Here is a 21,529-nt window from a genome sequence, read left to right on the forward strand (position 1 = left end):
GCAAGTATTATCTCGGTAAGTATTTATCTAACAACTTGAAAAAAATGCTTTCGTCTATATGCCACGTCGCGACGGAGCTTGTTTGCAAAATGTTTCGAGCGAATGCTTTCAACGTGAATAATATTTATCCTACTTACAAGAAAACTTCAAAGACGGAGCAAGAGTTTAAAATAACTACAAAAAAATACAGATGAAAAAATTTGAATGGATTTGTGATGGTCTCGGGAGCCAGGGAAAAAAGTGACTTCATTTAATTATGCCTGTTTAGATTTAATATTTGTTTACCATACACCATCTGAGAAACCGGCCTCCTAAATATTTTCTTTGCTTTCTTTCGACAGCGATCGGTTCGCGTCAGTCACATTAAAATGGCAATTTTAAGATTATTTATTGACAATTTTGAAAATGTGGTTTCTTGAATCATTAGTATAAGAAGATAACGTAATATATAATCTGTTTTATCCCAAAAATAAGATTTTTTCGCATATGAAACGTATTTATTGCATGCAACATCATTGAAAAATGTTAGTAATTACGTAAAAACTGGTATAAATCCATTTGGTATCTATGATAAATATAAATGCCCGTTCCATTTTCATGAACTCTAGGCACACCACGACGAGGACAGTTGAATCACTTCATAGATTCAATTTATTTCACCGCCCAAGACGAAGATTAAAGCACGCCATGTTCTCAGGCCCTTGGTGGCGCGTAATGCAGGCATAAAGTAGTTACCGGGATATTTTCACGCGCTGCCAGTAGTGTCCCAGAAAGGTTTAGTTAGATAAGACCATACCGCGCTCGCTTACTCTACGATAATTACTACAAAAAGCCGTCCATGCTCGAAGCGCCAGTGTTTGCTTGAAGGACGCTATGTTGGTGTTTTATCAGTTTTCAAGCGAAGGGAGTGCTAAAATACTGATCTCACCATAATTCCAGCATAATGCAGAAATCCTGCTGGAGAGGAAACGTTTCTTAGTGGATGTGCACCGAGGAGATTTATTGAGATGCTTCAACGTACACTCTTTGAAAATTAACCAGAGGGCAATTATCTGCATCTCAATGTTTTGGACTAAGAACCCACAAGTTTCAAAATACCGAGCAGATGTTAATATTTGGGCCATTTTCTTTCAGGCAATAATTACCTTTGTTCTTTTAACTCGTCTTATCACTCTCGGTGTCAGAATCTACTTTCCTAATTTAATTCGGATTAATTTTTTCTATATAATTCTTTAGCCATACGATGCTGATATCCTCAAGCAGAGAATTATTAATTAATTTTAACAACAAAGTTGGAGTAGTATTAACGTAAACGAAGCTCGCCAATCGTTTCATTTTTCATGTGCCAGACGTAGAAAAAGCTTATATGAAAAAAATATGAATAATGGGATTTTTTCGCTATTCTTTGTTGGAATTTTTAACAGAAACTAATTCTCCAAAAGCAGAAATAAAATCGTAGTTATTTCAGATAGAGAATTTAAAAGGATTTTAAAGTACTGCAAGAAGTTTCGGCACCCTATTCTGGGCAATCGAAATGATTTTTATCACATCAAATCTCACACTGGGCAGGAGGATTTTGACACAAAGATATAAAAAACTTTGGCGCAGGAATATTTTTAGAATATTATCAACATAATGTAAATGATCATTTTTTTGTGCAATGATAACGAATTCTGTCCTTTCTCCCATCAAAAGACGCAGCAAATAGTTCAACTGTTTACGCTCTTTCAGAGAAGTAAGAAATTAGCCGAGTTCTCACGAACACATTAATTAAATACCCTTGAGATAAAATAATTATTTTTTTCACCTTATCTTGACCTCGTTTAATACATGTTAAAATATTTCTTGGAGTGTAGGTCAACGTATGTTATGCAAAAAATTATAGCCAACGTATCTTTTTATTTTAAACCATCATCAGGGCTATGAAAGAAAAAATAAGAACAATATAAAATACAAAGATAACAAATAAGATATTTTGTTATCTTTGTATTTTATATTGTTCTTATGTTTTTTCTCTCATAGCCCTGATGATGGTTTTAAATAAAAAGAAACGTTGGCTATAACTTTTTTTGCACAACATACGTTGACATACACTCTTGAGATAAAATAAAATCAAAATATGAAAATAAGTGACAATGTGATATAACGTATTTCTAACCAAAGAGAGTGGAAACGAAGACGGATTCGTCTGAAAATGACGCGAAAGTAGCGGGAGGGTCGCTCGAAAGAAAAAGTTATAATCCCATAGCCGAAGAGAGCTCCTGGAACGAAGGATATGGATGGTGGGGAGTGGCAGGGTGTTATCCTAAACTGCGTTTTGGATTCAATCATGGAAATGGTCTCGCCGGGCGCCAGCGGATCCCACAAAAGACGGGGGAGGAACCCCTCCCAAGCCAAGCCCATAGAGGCGGCGCCGTGACGCCCTAAGGGAATCGATCCCGGCTCACGAACTCCTCCTGCTGATTCAACCCTTTTATTCTCATGCGGCTTTTACGGGAGATAAGAGCAGCGGGCATGTTGCAAAAGGTGGCGTAGGAGATGATGGAGGGACGAATTCTCGGAAGTTTGCAACCATTATGCAGAGATGTAGCAACGGGGAGAGGTTTCCGAGTAACGACCCCCTCCGATATTTAGTGATTTTTCCGGGTATTCATCCGCGTTTATCCATTTTGTAGGACAATATTTCGCCAACGTTCCAGTTGGCCGCTACTCCCCAAGAATAATCAGGGAGGCAATTGAAATCGCCAAAACAACAAAGAACTTCAACCGTGAAGACGGCTACAATCTTGCCAGCGCGTGGAAAAGGGTCTTCAAAGATCCTGACCAATCAGGGCACACCTCCACAAAAAAGGCGGCAAATGGGGTGTATATAAGATGAACAACTTTCTGCATCGGTACTTCAGTGGACCTGAGGAAGCCAACTGAAACGTTGGCGAAATATTCTCCTACAAAATGGATAAACGCGGAAGAATACCCGGAAAAATCACTAAATATCATCATAATCTCCGCGGAAGCCTACTTGGTAACGACCCCCTCCCCTTGATCCTTTATTACTTTATGTTATACCTATTATATGATTTATTTTAATAAACACTCATACAGCATTGCTATTTTTGAGTCCAAAAATAACGTCTTTCAACATCAAAGATCCCAAAATTTTCCCGGACCCCCCTTTGCCCTGCAGTGTTTTCTATACACCCTGGAAGGGTCCCGAAATCTTCGGATAACCCCCCTCCCATTTCAAAATCCTGGCTACGCTACTGCCATTTTGGCCAAGTTTTCGAGAAATGCTGTTTCCCGAGAGAGCTTTCAGGATAACTTAAGATCCCTTCTAGAAACAAATGAAGCAATGATAGATAGTGCAGGAAAAATGATTTTTGAGGTAACATTAATGGATAAAGTAAGTGATTTTTTTGTTGAAAGATAATATCATAAAGTATACTTTGTACCCCATGATTAGTCGAAATATCTAACATTTTTTCGACGATATTTCTTGGGTTAAAGAAATGAATGAGGATACTCTAATATTAAAAAATTGTGGATAAACGTAAATAAAAACAGATATTCTCCATAAGATTCACACCGATGGTTCTATTTTGTCCCCACCACGCTTACTCGACCTTCTTTCGTTATTCTCAAAGTCAGCCAACTCTACTATTCCCTTTCAACAGACGGCTTTTTTTAATCTTTGCAATTGAGAAAGCTAACAAAAATGTCGCATGCTAGACTAACTAGCTAGCTGGCAGCACAATTTTGCAATAGAACAACAAAGATGTCCCTAAAAATATCCTAGCGCACATCCTTTTGAAGAACTCGCGCGTGAAAATAAAACGCACTTATGCATATTTCACCTTGATTTTTCGATAAAAAAATACCTTCCTTGATTTTTTATATGTGGGTGAGAAGAATGTGACAACTGCACGTGGTGCAAAAACGGGTGCAAGAGAGGAGAAAGGGGTAGGTGGAAGAGGCATAAAGGATGAAAAGAGGGGGTGACATGGGGAAAATCGGTAAGGAACGAAAAAGAGGATAATGAGGGTAAGAGAAAATATTCTTAGAAGAGAAAATCAAGAGTGACTTATTCTTAAATTGTAATTGGAATCTAAAAAAAATATCAATTTTACCGTAAAATGCAATAATATGAATTTCCCTTGAAGTTTCACCGACAGATTAAATGGTATGGTATTTGGAGGAGGCGACCGACAGCTGGGGTCATTTACGCCATGAGGGAAGGTTGTGGAAGGAAGGGTGGAGAGAAACCCGGCGTCGGCGTTAGCCTGCTCTTAACGAAAGGCGCCAAGGGGACCACGGCTTAACGTCCCATCCGACGGACGGAGTGTTGCGCTTGAAATGTCCTCCACACAACATTCAAGCAGGGATCGGGCTGTCTCTGAAAATTCTCTGCCACTGCCGGGATTTGAACCCGAGTCCGCCGGGTAGGAAGCCAACACTCTAGCCACCACACCAACCCGATCCTCTCCGACAGATTAAATATCATTTTTAAAAATCATTAATACTTAAAGGTACTCGTATATTCCTGACACACAACAATGACAGGGTAAGCAATGCCACACGTATTTTAAAAGTTATCAAACAGCGTTATTTATTATTTGACATAGTGGAAGGCGTCCCTGCAATTAAATGATACCCTCATGCCTTAGCTGAGGCAAAAAAACATTTACTTCCCAATGAAAGGACAGAAGCCTGACCATTTTTTCCGCCTTCTTTGAAAAATTGCGATTAGAGAAAGAGGTGCGATCATGTTAAACTGGATTTATTTCAATGGATCCTTTTAGGAAAGCCCTTGAAATGAAACCGCAACACTATTATTTCAAAGTTTTCGCATTACACACAACTAGTTAGGCTAATCCAAACTTCTTAAAGCAAAGGAATTTGAAACAATGTAAGCAAGTAGTGAAAATAGTATTCTCACGGAATAAAAAAGAAAAAATGAACACAAGTTTCCTGCGCGTGAGCGGTTTGGTGCGATGGAAAACATTTCCGTTGTAAAAGTTCTCGGTAAACAGGTAAACCAGAGAAAATGTTATAGCAAGCAGAAGCAAAAAGATATTGAGATTTTAGAGCTTTAAAAACTCTGTTTCTAGCAAAATAAAAACTTTGGCCGAGAAACGCCATCGTAAATCTTATATATATAAAAGAAAGTCGAAAATCGTGTTAGTTAGAACACTTATAACTCGAGAACGGCTGCACCGATTTCAATGAGATTTGGTTCTTTGGATTCGTCTCAGGCGGGGTTAACATATAGGCCATTAAAAAAAGGATAATTTCAAAAAAAAAATTCATCTCTTTCCTTTTAGGAGTTATAGTAACACAACAATTGATAAGTCGGTCAAAACTACAATTTAAATAATTTGTTTTGTTTTTACCACTTAAATAACTGAATTTAGTAACAATATAACATTTTAATTACTAAATATATTCAAAATATTAATTAAATTGAAATTACATTTAAAAAATTTAATTCGAGCTGATTGTAAGCCCAGCCGTGGCCCAGCTCGAGTTGACACTTCACTACCGTGTTTGTAAACAAATCTCCAAGCAATTGTTGACAAACGGTAATATCCGTGTTCCTGAGGTGAGCGGACGGTGAGCTCATCAACAAAGAGTTCCAGAATATGATTGATCACCAAAAGAATCAAAGATGGTTGATTTAGCGAGCAAGAACGAAGATGTGGATGACTAAAACGAGGTAAATTCAAATAGTTCGTACTCTGCATGGATTCGAATCTTTTAAATGTGTAACAAACGAAGACGAAATCACCAACTATCTATCTGAATATTTTAAGTCCTTGGACGTACCTGGCTTACCAAGGCACGATTTACAGAAAAATGTAGTTTCTGTGCTCATGATCTTTCGAAGCCTAAACCAACCATAACTATCCAACGGAACGTGTTTGATCATTAAAAAAATTGGTGATGAATGTGATACACGCAACTTTACTCAAAGGCAAATTCAAAGGTTAGGAAGTCCTCATTCCGTAGATTCCATGATCTCAACTCATATGCCCTTTTGAGATTAAACGTATTCAATTTACAATTCGTGTTGCATTCGTGATAACGATTAAAAATTCGCATGGTCTTTCTTTCAGTTTTTGTGTTGTTTGTGCTCATGTGCTAATGAAAACCCATGATTTTCTCATGATCAATTTAGCGTGCTATGTTCACGAGTCGATAAACCATCCTCTCTATTTCTTCCTTCGCTTCAAGTGCGTAGCTAGGATAGGGGGTTTTGGGCGCAGCTAATACCACGGGTCTGTAGGGTATAGAAAACTCGCGAAGGTAAGCGGGAAGTGTGGGGGCACTTCCCCCAGACATTTTTTAAGATAAATGGTTCAAAATAGTGGGTTTTGCGGCTGTGTGAATAGTTAAATATGTTTTGTTTGTTAGTCATCCGTCCCCCAAATATTAATAACAAAATCTTTCATAAAAAAATTCTCTAAGCTCTTGGGGGGGGGGGGGGGGTTTATCCCCCAAAACCTCCCCTCACTGCGTCACTGCTTTGCTTCGCTATATTTATTTAGCTTCATCCGCTTCATCTTGCGCCTGATAACAAAACAAAAACTGTTGTTTCTCAGAAGGTGCTTGACGCAAGACATTAAACCCGAATGTGTAGGGCTCACCGTGGTGCGTTTACGCATGCAGTACGTTTACGCAGTGCATTTTTTCCAAACAGAGATACTAAAACTGGCGCGCCTTAGGTCATTTAATGCGAATGCTGCTTCATAGGGGCTTTTCTTGCACGATTTTGAGCATCAGTCAAGCGTCGGTCTGGGGTCGTGTCAACCTGCCCCCTGAATGGGCCAAGTGTATGCAACAGACTTGGACCTAAAAACATTTTTTTACAGCTAATAACGCAAATAGCCAACAACTGAATGCGTATAATTTTTATTTCATGAACTGCTTTATTAAACCACAATGCCCAAAATTTCTTAAGCTAAAACGTAAGAAAATTTGTTGAAAAAAATCCGCGTAAACGTGCTCCGATTCACCCTATGTAGATTCAATAAAGAAAATGTCTTTCTGACAAGCAATTTTGGTACTCATTTACGTAGTTTTATTGAATTTGTATCCTTATTTTATTATAATAAAGTAGACATGATTAAAAACGGTACAGCCGCTCTTGATTTATAAATGATGTAAGTAAACTGTAAGTTCATTGATTGTTAGGCGGTACGAAGTTCGCCGGGTCGGCTAGTAGCTAATGAAAAAGGGTAGAATCTCACTCTTTTGTCCGAGTAATACGAAGAAAACTTAGAAACTTTAAGTAGTAAAGAATTTTTTACAGAAGAAAAATGTCTGATTTTTCCCCCTTAGAAATTATATAAAAGAAATTATTGATTTTTTTAATTCATGGAGCTGGTAAAAAAATACGGTGTAATATTCACAGATAACTTCGGGATGAAATTCTTTTATTTAGACTCGATAAAATTATTTTCATGCAAAAAAAAAAGAACGGCATTTGTAACAGTAGTTAAATATTAAAAATCCTAACTTTTATGTGATATGAAATCTTAGATAGGACCAATTTTAAAATATCTCATTGCAAGGGGAGAATATGAAATTAAAAATCGCGGAAAATTCGTTTAACCCGACGTAAGTCTCCGCTAAGCGATTTATCAAATTCCAGCCACTATGCGCTATCCAATTGAGGAATAAACTCTCAAGAACTCTTCGTTGGGAAAATGAACGCAGTGAAGAGAGGGTGAAAGGAATAAAGAGGTAGGAAGAAGCAGGAAAGCGAGAGGGACATGTTTGAAAAAAAAATTCTCTTTTTCGCAAAAATTTCGTCAAAACCCGATGGGGGCAAGGATGATAGACCCAAAATTGACAAAGACGTACGAAAAAAATCTGGAAACTCAAAGTTGTTAAAATACGAATGGCAGGACGGAAAGACAATGGAGAGAAAACGAGAAGTGAAGGAAGGACGGTAAAGAGAAAACAGAATAGCAGGGTACGAAGCGGGTACGAAGAAATACGATCGAGGAGCGGAATAAACTCGGGGAAAAGGTTTTAACGACCCTTTCGATGAACCAACAATTATATTTGCAGTCCAATGCGGGCAGTCGATGGTTGACCTCATCATGACAATAGTTTTCAAGCCATTAGGAATAAAAACAAGGCCATTATGAGAAAGGAGGGTTATATGGGAACGTGGTAGTCGAGAACAAAAACCATAGAACCCTTTCAAGATCGCCTCCATGTTTGCGTTTTTTTATTTTCTGCCACACCCTTTTGCTGTCATTCACCTATTGTTGTCGTTGCTTAACCACCAACAACTCAATACGACCCTTCCTCTAACTCATACACCATATCTGCCCCCGAATAGAGCTAAGCATTTTTCCCTCCGACCATTTTTTTTCTAGAGAGAGCATTGTGTGCTGGTTATGAAGGGTTTATCCACTGGGATCGTTTTAACCACAGAAGAATAGTTGGGAGGGTTAATTAAAAATTAAAAATTAAGAAAAGTAAGACAGAAATGCTGACGTTGGCCTATTGTTTAGGAGATGCATTACTGGGCCCGTGATTTTATTTCTCATCCAATTGATAGATTGTATTTACTTTTAGACGGTTTCCTTAGAAGTCACTGTTGCGGAGAGGCACTGATTTTAATCATAAACTGCCACAGATTGCACTAAGGCATTTGCGGTGCTAAAAAATTCCTCCGTCATAATAATTAATCTCATAGTAACATTCTAAAACTGAATGCAATGCTTGGCAAAAAGGAGAAAACAAATGAAATTAACGATAAGGACCTAATTATTTATCCACTCATTACACACCTTCGTGCTAATTTTTCAGCAACTCTGAGTTAATCATAAACATATCCAATTACGTAGGTATTTTAAAACCATTCTCAAGCGTTGCAAACATACCTAGAAATCATCAATACTTTAAGATGACGGAAAACTATTAAACATCTCTTTTTCTAACCTATCATTTTATTTATCTATGAGCTCCCAATATCGGAACTACTTTCAATGCCCTACGAACGCATTGAATTCATAAATACCTACCTTAAATCACAACACCACCGAACAACACTTTCACCAGCTATAGAAGCAAACTTCAAAACTTGCGCTATCTCTCCTAATAATGAACAAATAGTTTACTTTTTTCTACAAGCCAAATGATAACTTCTTTGATAAGAAGTCAGTAAGAATTAATTCCTAAATTTCAAAGTATTTTTATAACACATAAAATTAGTTCCAACATGAAAACATTTAACTCCGATAGAGGAAATATTCAAATTACCAAAATTTATAGTTAGCCCCTAAGTGGGTTCTAGGGTTGTTAATGCAACTGACACAGGGTGAATAGGGATTGAAATAAACCTGGTGTCAATGAAATAGTAGCATTAGGAATGATGGTTCCAACCCATCTGATTAACGGCGAGTTTAATTTGAAGATAATTTAAACTTCTTTATATCAACGAAGAAAAAAACTTGTTAAGTTACAATGCAAGAATTTTTAATGGTTAATGTAACGCTTCAGAAGAATACCATACAGTAATTCATTGACCTGTATGCCCTGAGTATACTCACCATTAGAATAAGAACCCTGGCCCGCCGAATGAGAAACCATCACTCTAAAAACCAAACATACAATTTCCTTCTCCGAGCATTTGTTTGATTGTCCACCCTCGCCCAGCTGACAAGAAAATCTCCCAAGATCGTCCCAAAAATCGTACAACACCCCCTGCCACTCACCCTGCGTCGGAACTCGGGCGGGATGCCTCCAGGCAGGCGGGCCACCATGCGCATGGCGTCCCTCCATTGTTCGAAGCCGCTGTCTCCCGGAGGGGGCGGCACCACGCTGAAGCGCATCCTCGTGTCCTGGCCTGCGGAGATAGGAGAAAGGTTGAGAACTCCTTTTGTCATTCAATGGCCCAAAATGAATAAAAAAAGCGACACGACAATAACAGGAAGGTAGTTTACATACGTTGAGGGAAGTCCGCGGGTTGAGAGAGGTTCGGGATGAGGTTGGAGGGTCGGCCGGGCAATCCGGAAATAACAACGAGAAGTGCCCGAAAAACACAATGAAAATAATGGAATGCTTTTGCTTTTGAAATAAAGTACTTGAGAAGTGCATTTTGAGCAGAGAAAAACAAAATAAATATATAATAATAATGTATATAAAATGGATGAAGACGGGAAACCATGTTATCATCTGTAATTCTTCAAGCATGATTGATATGTTCGCCACTTGAAGCTCTGTACTCCTGGTCACTACGGTAAGTTACAATAAAACTGATCCATGATAAAAAGAAGAACACAATGGTAATTTCCACACTTTTAATGTCACAACTCAGCAACCGACCATGGTTTCAACACATAAGTGTCATTTTCAAGGTGTGCAAGGCTTACGTGTTGAAACCATGGTCGGTTGCTGAGTTGTGACATTAAAAGTGTGGAAATTACCTTTGTGTTCTTCTTTTTATCATGGATATAAAGAACTTCCACAAAATCGAGCCGGATACGATTTTATAAATAAAACCGATAATAATGCACAGCAAGTACGACCAAATTTATCGATCATTATAAAAAAATTACAGGACTTTATATATTCATCATGTAGTGAATTTTTTGACTACCATCCAATACCTCAACAATTGAGGATTAGGAAAACAACAGTCTGTAAAAATGGAAAATTTTTGTATTGATTAATCATCTCGGAATCTTCAAAAGAGATCTACGGAAGGATTGTAGAGTAGCTTGCAATTATTTGTACTTCTAAAAGCTACATCTTGTAAATAAGAGTTTTGTAAGTGGAAATGCATGCGAACATAAATAATGTACTAGAAATACATTTTGTGCTTTGCGTTGGGTGATATATTGCAATGCTACCCAAATTGAACAATAGAAAATATGGACTAATGAGATGACCAGAATTATTATTCAATAAAAGCACTGAAAAAATATTTTTGAAGTAATTGATTTTCATACAGACATGAGAGAAAAAATTAGTTTGATTTCGAGGGCTTAAAACATCGTGTAAGTAAAACGATCAAAATCGATTTGAATAGAAAAAAAATGGAAAGAAAAGTGTCCATATTGGTGGTCACTTGGGAAAATACCCGCAGATGACGTCAATTTACAATTGAACGTAGCCAATTCACAGATGGTCTTTAAAAGGATTTTATTCCAAACTATTTATACATACTTCCACATCATATTACAAACATATATTCATATTATTTATCCGTTCATACATCACGAAAAATATTACATCCATATTAAAAAAAATAAAAGTAGCATATACGATTTAACATAAAATTTCAAAACTGAAGTATAAACAAGCAAAGCTGGACACGAGCTGATGATTCCGCAAATGAAAACCATCGTTTTGCACAAAAATAATTCAAGCGGAATCATTGAGTTACAGCTTTAATTTTAAATTTCTGAGGCGTAAACAACCTAATTTATGGACATTTAGGATAAAATGAGAGAAAAAAGGGCAACATTAACTTGCGGCGGAAAGGGTCAAAATGAGGTTTTGGTCACAAAGGACGAGCGGCGGTGACTGAGGGACCGCGAGGAACCCATCCGCTTCCCAGGCAACGGCGGCAGCCAACGAGGCGATTTCGGACGCACTCGAACGGTCGAACAGCCCCGAGTGTTTTTCTCTTCATTTTAGCTTTTATTTTCGACGGCAACAGAGAGAGAGAGAGAGAGGTGGGTTCAAGGGTAGGTGGGATAAAAAGGTAGAATTTAAGGGGGAAGGCCCGTCGGGGTGACGCAAAGGCATATATGTGGCGAGGTCGGGGTAGGCTTTTTAGAGGGGCGAAAGAGGTGCCGGCTAGCGGGCGTCCCGAAAATCCATTTCCCCCTCCACTTACCCCGCCAGCCGACGCCACAACTGCCGCCGTGGCCCGCCGCTTGCGAGCCGCCATCGACTTCAACCGGTCCGGTTTTGCTTTTATAATTTTTTTTTTGCCAGATTCGCGTCCCCGAGAATTTTTGGGTCATGGTTTTTGCGGGTAAAGCACGGCTCAATGCACAAAATATTGCGCTTTGGGACTTCACAGCGTTGGGAGGCTGTCAGAAAAGGGTACGAATAGTCATGAATGGGTACGACATAACAAATATAACTCTATTTTATTACGTTAAAGCTTGCGCTTGTTTCATTACGTTGAAGCACAAAATATTGCGCTTTGGGTCGTCACAGCGTTGGGGGACAGTCGGAAAGAGGGCACCACCAGTCATGAATGGATACGACATAGTTAATATACTTTATTTTTGTTGCTCATATTACGCTAAAATTAAGCGCCATGGAAAAGCGATCAGAGACAGCGCGATAAAAATGCGTTGCTTTGCGGACATAAACAAAGTTAGAAAATTTTATGGAATACGTTGCAACTCTTTACAAATATGACTCCAGAATATACCGTTTAGAACTTATAGTCCACACTTTGGAGAATACGATATTTGAAAAAGTTCCTTAGAAAATATATTTTTATGATATTTCATAAAATCTCTTTTGAAAATCATTTTTTTTAACAAGGCACAACAATATACAAGGCACTCAATTTCCTATATTTTATAATTTATATAATTTCCTAATATTGAACATCTTGTTTCTGCGCATTTCTACTGCATAGTTTTCTCGTTGCCAATTATTTTGATAAAACCATTCACATAACTTGTTTTGAATACACTTTATGATAATTTGCCGAATATTAAAGCAACAAAAGGAGGTGATACCACGGTTAGGCCCAGCTAAGAGTCCACTTCTCTCAATAACACTTTATTCTCGGAATGACTGTGTGCCGGTTTTTTATTATCAATGAAAGAGTAGATGCATTTAGGTGGTGCATAAAGATGGATGAATTGAGTGCTTTTGGCCAAATTACTATATTCTACTTTACCAAAGATTAGCTCTGAAATTTTATCCCTATCTCGACCAAAAAGAGAGAAATATTGATGAGAAAAAAGACCGCAAGCACTAAAAATAGGATAATTACTATCAATCTTGGATTTCGATTTTGATTCGGTTTCAATTATTTCTTGCAGCATTTATTTGAAGCCTAGAGTGAATTATAATACTTAAGGTAGCTGCATGTTTCTGTTCCAACTCAGTGCTAGTTTGGGCACGGATGACGGAAGTGATTATCTCACCCGTAGAATAAAACCCTTCAACTTTTTACTTATTTCCCTCAGCGTGAATAACCTACACTTTGGCTACCCAGGAAATCACAATTGGATGTTCGAAGAATGGGAATCTGTCAGAGGTGGAACGATTCTAGATAAATAGTACCTTAAAAGCAGAGATGGCAATAAAAGGAAGAGGCTGGGTATCGGGAGCTGGCTGTGTGACAGAAGATAGACGGCCTACGCTTGGTTGAGTGAACATGTGAGGATTACCGAGCACAAAGATTCGATCAATACGACTTCTACATATTGAGTGCTGTCAATCGATTGACTGGGTACACCATTGAGATGGGGAGACAGGTATTAGTGAGTCATAGGCTTCGCATTTCATAAAAAAAAATTGCTCCAAATATAAAATAAACGAGGAGGATATTTTACACAATTAAAAATACTCTGGAAACTGTAAAGGAACTCATCTTCTGGTTTACATGCAAAGAAGGAGCAGATACGGTTTCATCGGCTGAAGATTTAACGCCGGAGAGTAGCTTTTGGAAAATAACAATGTGTCTCTTTATGAAACTGAAGCTGTGTAGATTTATAAGTAAAAAATCGATGCGTAAATTATAATTTCTTCTTCGAGTAACATTTTTATAAGATTTTAGCTACTCTAGATGGATGTAATATGTCATATAGATATCTTACAGAAAAATTCGCGTATTTTTCGGAACGGTATATAGCCATGACAGTGCCCACTGCAGACCTCCGCCTAAAATTGATTTTACGTATTCAATCAAAGAAAAATTGGAGAGTCAAAAATGGGACAAGAAAGGAAGGGGAATTCGCATTCCACCAAGCTGAACATCAAATTAGACGCAGATTCCATAACCAGCCATCACTTTATATAGGTACTTGTCATGTGAATGAAACATTAAATCGCTTTATAAAAGGTAGGTATTAATAGACAAGTATTCATAGACTATGAATCATAGTATTTATTACGCAAAAATCTGCCTAATTTTGGAATTAGGTCTTTAAAGTTACTCTCAACTTATGTATTACACGGGTAACAGAAGGGAAGAACCGCTTGAAACCAGGCATAAAATAATATTTCGGCGAAGAATCTCACGGCTGGAAAGACAAAGATAATAAAGAGCTAACTTATTTCAAGGCTTTAAACGAAAATGCGCATGGATGGGTAAGCAAGCCAAAAAGTGGGAAGATCTGTAACAAACTGCTCAGAATTCATTTATTTACGGAAGGCTTCACAGCCCACCATTTCTAATTACCGAGTACGATGACGCATTATCACAACGTATAAACACGTTAACTAATGTTTTAGAAAGAGTATAACGTAAATTGTTAATTATTTATTAACATTACAGAGTAAACTTTTAAAGAAGTCCTCCTTTAATACATAAGCTAGAACAAGAGTTCTTTAGGAATACTTATTCAATGAATTGCAAGTTAATTAACGCAATGAACTCAATTTCCTTCCTTCCATCCTCCCTATTTATTGTACCAAGGGTAAAAGGAAACCTTATCACAGCAATTATACGGAAAGTTATATTTTGGCACAGATACATGACGATCAGAGTATAAATTACATCTTTAATGACGGAATTTTCTTCAAAATACGCTGAAATCCACGATTAGGCAAGTAGCCAGGCAAGTATATCTTCTTTATTGAGCACATAAACATGCTACTGGGAAGAATACGAAATAACCTCATTAAAAATCCGCGTATTTTTTGCGGGTTGCGATTTTTATTAATGCAATGGACTACCTAAGAAATAACTCGAGTGCTCTTTTTCCACAAACTTCACAGTCAACTACTCACACCCATAGCAATCGATTCAGTACCAAATTAGTTATTTAAAATGATTATATTACAAATCCGAGCGAAATAATAATTGAAACTAAGACGCTCAACTTAGAAAATATATTTAGTTTTACTGGAATAATAAATGCGCTCCAAAAATTAGGAATTTTTTAGACATGTTCAAGCAACTTCAATAAAGGCCGTTTTACACGGGGCACGGAATTGCGCAGGTTTGAGCTGCATCAATTTCTAAAATGGCGCGGAATTGCGCGAATGTATGAACGAAATTAGAACAGGGGCTATTCTGCCGTCTCGCATCCACGCATTCTCGCATCCACGCATTCTCGCATGTGTTATGGCAATTCACCTCTTTACACGACGCAATTTTGATTGCGCTTTCGCACGTACGTCAGATTGCGCAATTCCGTGTACCGTGTAAAACAGCCTTAATAATTTCCTCTATGGCTGCACGACATGCGTTCTAGAACCTGTTACGGTAAATATACTCTCGTCGACAAACATTTTATATCACTATGCGTGTAGTAAGTCTAAAAAATCTGTTTAAAAGTTATTAAAGTTATTAATCATAAATATGGTAAGGGCTGAAAATTGTTGCTTTCCGATTTCATGAAGAGAAAAGTTGAAAAATTCGCTCTAACTTTATTATGCTCAACAGGCCAAAGGTATGTTGGATACGCAACAGTAACGGGCTAGAATTATTCTTGCATAAAGCTGTTTTAAATAAACAATTAACTATAATATACTGTATGATATGTGGTAAGATGTTGAATTTATTAATAGTAGATAAGTAAGGCATTATTATATTTCGCATTGTGTGTTTCGTTGTTTCGACAGCATTTTCAATTCGTAATTCAAAGGAAATATTGAAATGTCTTAATTAACTAATAATAACCAAATGATAAAATTTAAAGAGAGGAAAAAGAGATTATCTTTTCATCCACAAAAGATGGCTGGGGATATTTTACAGTCCAAGTTTAAGAAAATAAACAATCAAAGCGGAGAAAAATTTAAATCACACTAATATGAATAAAATAAATTTATAAGCGCAATCACCAGCACCCCAATAACCCTGGCCTCTTTTTCTTGGGAGATAAGTAACATCGTTTTTATGACGCAAAAGTTATCCCCAGCGTCATACTCAGGGTGAGTCAAGGGCGTTGACAATTTCACTACATTCTTTCTTTACGACTGCCATCGCAAAGAAACCTTGAAGCTTTGTTTTTTTTAGCTAATTAGAATAGGGTTCATGCTTTTTTTAAACATAAAATTCTTTAAGAACAAAGGAATGTACTCGTCTTGTGCATTAAGGGAGTTCATTATCCATTAAGCTTTAACTTCGGAACGAAACTCATTCTTATTTTTAAGGTTTTTACTCGGTCAACTAAGGAGAACGAAGACAAAATTCCAGCGAGAAATAACGTGCATACGGCTTGTTTTAATCCTCCTTTGAATCTGACGAGTAAACAGCGAGAGCACACTAGCGGGGGCATAAGACCCAAATACCCAAGCGCAGCAAACACAACTATCCGCGACGTCTCTAGACTCCGCCGCGTAATGAAAAGAATTCCTTCAGCCACGTCCTCACTTATTTCGGCCTCGCCTCATTTGCCTTGTTTCCTCGCCTAATGTTTGTCCGGCTGTATCACCTCCGCTCAAAGATCCCTTTTAAGTTCTCTAGCTTCATTTGCCCTCCGGAAGCTAATTAGCCAACTCTACTTCCTGAGCTTCGATTTTTATCAGCAGCGCGAGGGTAACGAGTAGGGCTTCCATGATGACCTAAATAAATAGGTTTTATCGGACCTTTATTTGAATTGATTGGCATTTTTTATTGACGCATATGAACATAATTTGTTTTAAAACAAGGAGCGAGTGAAAACTGGCAGTAGGGTAATTTATGAATCAGTAATAAGGTTCACTGCATCTGTGCGCCATTCACAAATGCGATTTTCACTTAGAGTTAATATAGAGAACTATAGCTAAATTAGAGCTGCAGTTGTATCTAACTCTCAAAACATGAAGTTAAAAATAACACTGAAACCCAAAGGTAATACAATAAATGTTAATATAAAATAATGGGCGTTGGATACTGCATGAGAGAAGGCTAGTTTAAAATATTCACCTATGCCACTTAATAAATTTAAGAGCATTGTAAAGAACGAGCAATATTTAGAAGTTATCTTTGCATAATCGTCACTATGCACTGCTAAAATGTGCCATTGCAAATGAAAAATTCAGCCTCCTTCGTACAAAGTGATAGACATTTGGTGAAAATAATTAATTAATAACTGAAAAATAAGTATTGCACAAACATAATACACGGCTCTGGAGCATAATGACATATAAGAGCAAAAATAATGTATGGGGAATAAAATATTATAACTAATTTGATTTATATATACACCAGGTGAATGCAGGAAGAGTAAAAAGATGATTTTAATGAAAACATACACGTCGAATACTTCAACCAAGGGTCTAAACTGAGGTACTAGACATGGCAAGTACTTTAAATCCGCAGTACCTTAATTTCCACAGCTACGTACTAAACACAATATTAAATCAATCCTGTTATTAGTATTAAGTATTCATCAAGCTGAAAGATAAAAAATAACCTTCAATTACGTTCGTGCTCAACTGAGCCAATTACGAAGCAGGCTTTAATGAGAACACATTCCCTCTCCGAGTAGGCGCGGATTAACCAAGCTTGCGTTAATGCGAGCCAAAGTCGTAAAGTGTAGCTATCTCCCACATTAGCTGAGATTGAGAGTAATTTATGTATTGTCCGGGATGAGACGCGTTTTATGGTACGAGAGGCAGCAGTGGGGTTAAAATGTGTTAGCCGAAGGGAAGTGAAAGCCGGGAAAGAAATAGAGCGATATCTGGAGGAAAGAAAAGAAGTTATTTAGGAATTTGGTGAGGTGAAAAATACCGGATAGTAATGATAATCTTATGTATGATCAACCGGTCACAGTAGCAAGGTGTGGTTAATCCGTAGCCATACTAACCGAAGGTCACGGTTGCGAGTCTCGCCTGGGTGCGGGAGTTATAAAATATTTTACATGATCGAATATTTTATAATGATTATAACTTGGAGCACCAGCGATCATTGGACCCATTCTTACTATAACACGGTTATTACAAAAGAGGATTCCCCAGACTGACACTAAATGTGTATGTAAAACGGACACAGTTTTACAAAGTCACCACTAGCGTCGTTGTCGGCAGAACGATCCGAAATTTAAGGCGAAATAATCTATAGTTAGGTGTGTTAACCACAATTTATGTTCTCGATTATATAATCTATTGAATCCATAACTTTTTAATGCTATTACACACGAGTGAAATGAGTACTCTCTCGCAAATATGGAGAAGAAATGGATTGCTAGACACTTATTGCGCGACGAACAGCCACACCACGCATCGCGAATCGCCACGCATTTCTGGAGTCCAATTGAAATGAATCCAAAAGGGCAATATGTAAAGCTTTGTACGACATAGGCTGATGCCAATGGTATATTCCTCCCTTAAATAAAACATACAGCGCCATTGTTTTTGCTGCGGCCGATTTATTTTTGATCCCCGTAGTCTAAAATGTGCAAAAACGTTTGTCTTTCACAAGATATGAAGGCACTGTAGTCAATAACAGACGAAGGATACATGGATCATTTATTCTCTACAGTGGGTAAAGTTTTTATTGACATGCTACGATTCTCGTATGCTAAAGACTTTTAGCCGTTACTGGTGATAAATATTGTTAAAAAATGAATATAAAAAATTAAAGTCGAAAGAATTTATTCGATACTCTTTTTTTATATTCAAATCACGTAACTCTATAACACGTGACATCCATCATATCAACAAATCAAAGAATAGGTGTTAATCCCTCCCCCACATCTTCAAGATTCATTTACTAAGTTTTCCTTTGAGTGAAAGCCAGCAGGAATCGAAAAATAATACTTCTTTATCAAGTGCAAACACGTTAGTGTGAAAATATTTTCAATATAAAATATTTTTAATTATTAAATTACAAGTCTCGGAGCAGAAATGTTCAAACTGTAAATGCGCCCAATCTGGATACAATTAAAAAAGACAAATTAAAACATCTATAAGCTAAATTATGATAACTTTTGCCCTAATGAACCGCTGATTGATTAAAGTATTGCATAAATTCATTTGCCATCGCTTCATGTTTTGGAATGGGTTCACTCTCAACTTCAACCACTCTATTTAAGTCAAGGAAGCTCTAAAATCCCAATATGGGCTCCAATCACGCAATAACTTCCCGCCTCCTCATCGGTGAATCATTCGCATTTACGTAAAATTAACCAAAAATTCTGTTTCATAGTTATCACTTCCGCGACGAAAATATATCAACCTATACAAAATATTACGTATGCATATAATACGAACGAAAAACTGACCCACGCAGCTTAATTAATAGTGGCCTTTGTCTGCATGTGCCTGCTTCATACAGAGCTTTTATTTAATCCATTCATATTTTAACAGAAGAAAAGAGAGTAAATTGAGCGATGAGCAGAGAGGTAACTGAGGAAGTAATTCTGAGGAACTACGCAAAAGAAGAGCCATCATAAGCGATTATAATGTACGGATCGCCCACCGATTCACCCTCTGTGCTGGCTCATCTAACGGCGGCCGTTAGAACTACAAGTGAAGTGGTCGGAAAACGAAGAGTCGACAAGAATAGAGAGAAGAGGGAGCTCCTCCATGCTCGAGGCTTTTATCTAGACGCAGGGCATTATGGGTTATAGGCGATTATCGAAATGTCTGACGGCTTGAGTCGGCAGTCGATTGGCTGCTCGAGGAAAATGAGTTCACGAGAGAAGACAAGGGATTTTGGGAGGGGAGGGTAGGCTGAAGTAAAACGGATTAGGAAAGGTGGGCGAGAAAAGCCTCGGATGAGAGGTGGAGAAATATTAAGGCGAAGTGGAAGACGACAGGAGTGAAAAGGTATTATTCCTTAAATTATTCAATGCAGGTTTATGTTACGGTGCCGCTACAGGTGTACAAACGAAAATATTCGAGTCTGCCGTTGATTTTATGGTTAAAACCATTGCTTAAGCGTTCTCTGACATTATTTCTTTCAGTTTTATTGAAATAAAACGAAAGTAATTCCCAAAATATCACTATAGCATAGACTGACAACTTTCACAATAAAAACTCATGAAATCAAAATTATTTAGTTCAGAGTAAAGAGTAGTTGGCCGAGATATTGAAGTAACACAGTCGGAATTTTCAGCGCAATATATTTAAAAAAAACTCAACCGACCAAGGTTACGGCATGTAATTCTATTCTCAAGGTACCTACACCTTCTTCACACAAGCTACACACAATCATCAAAAACTCCACCTCTGTAAGGATACGGGGACGGGGTACTATGGTGAGAGGGGGAACGAAGGAGGATAATGGTAGGGCAAAAATGAAAAAAAAACACAGAGAAGCTGTTGGTTAGTATATTGTCATAGTAGTTGTCATAAGTATATGATCTATTTAATTATTTTTTTATTTAATAATCTTTAAATTTTTGCAATTTGCGATTCTGCCTTGTGACGTACTCATGCGTTTTCAATTTAAGTCATTCTTATTTTAAGATTTTTTTGGGAATATTACCAAGAAATCACATTTTTATTGAAAATAAATCCCACAGATTTTACAATTCACTACATATTGAGAGGAGAACACCAGTGATCCATAGTATAAGTTTTGTATCTAATATTTGTATTGGTTTCTTTCTTCACGCGCGTTGGATTTACCCCAAATTCCGCTACGACGGAAGAAAACAATAAAATTGATTTTTCACGGTCAAAGGGATAGCCGATTGCATAGTTATGATAGAATAGTTAACAATTAACGCACTTACCAAATTAAATTAAAGATAATAGATCAAAGCCGTCTATTAATTATTGTTAGCGTAGTGTTTGGCTAAGTAAGATTAAGATAAGACGCGGAGAATATTTGAGACTAACACGAGTAAAAAGGTCCTTCGAATCATGTGGATTTTTCAAGCCTGACGTACTATACGGTTCCCTGAATAAAAACATGCATTAGTTACCAGCGGAAGATCGATCATCGGTCATTATTAGTTAACAATCGGATTTCAGCTTTAGGTCTTTCGATGCCATGAAATAAAAATAACAACTCAAGAAGAATTGACCAGGGATTTTGTACCAATTAACAGAAAACGGGTTGACAACCAGCAGCTACGTGGGCTGCTGTAAACGAACCCACAGATGCATGTCTCTCCGCTACATTTTAAGAGTTAGTCAATTCAGTGTTATCATGTAAATCATATACATATACAAGGATGTTCAGGCTGGAATACAACGAAGAATGAAAGGAAGATAATAAATATACATTAATAAATGCATGAGTAAATACATTTCAGTTATCAAAAGTTGGCTATGAACTAAACAGCTGAAAAAGCGAATGATATGCTTCTGAGATATGATCGTAATCTAGCAGACGGTGATTCATTTCCAGCTACGAAGAAAGGCATTTCCTAATAATCAGGTCCAAACGTAAGTTATTTTAAAGTAAAGTTCTTTGAAGCATTAAAATAAAACT

The 21,529-nt window shown here is 37.3% G+C and overlaps 1 protein-coding gene across 1 annotated transcript in view; it reads right to left on the reverse strand.

Annotated features, from left to right (window-relative positions):
* Positions 1-21,529, reverse strand: part of LOC124163717 (mucin-5AC-like) — a 375,511-nt gene that overhangs the window by 107,692 nt on the left and 246,290 nt on the right. Inside the window, exon 3 of the mRNA XM_046540790.1 lies at positions 9,729-9,859. Within this exon, the coding sequence (XP_046396746.1) occupies positions 9,729-9,859 (131 nt within the window). The remainder of the gene's footprint in view (positions 1-9,728; positions 9,860-21,529) is intronic.

Source organism: Ischnura elegans, chromosome 1, assembly GCF_921293095.1.
Source record: "Ischnura elegans chromosome 1, ioIscEleg1.1, whole genome shotgun sequence".
Taxonomy (NCBI): Eukaryota; Metazoa; Arthropoda; class Insecta; order Odonata; family Coenagrionidae; genus Ischnura; species Ischnura elegans.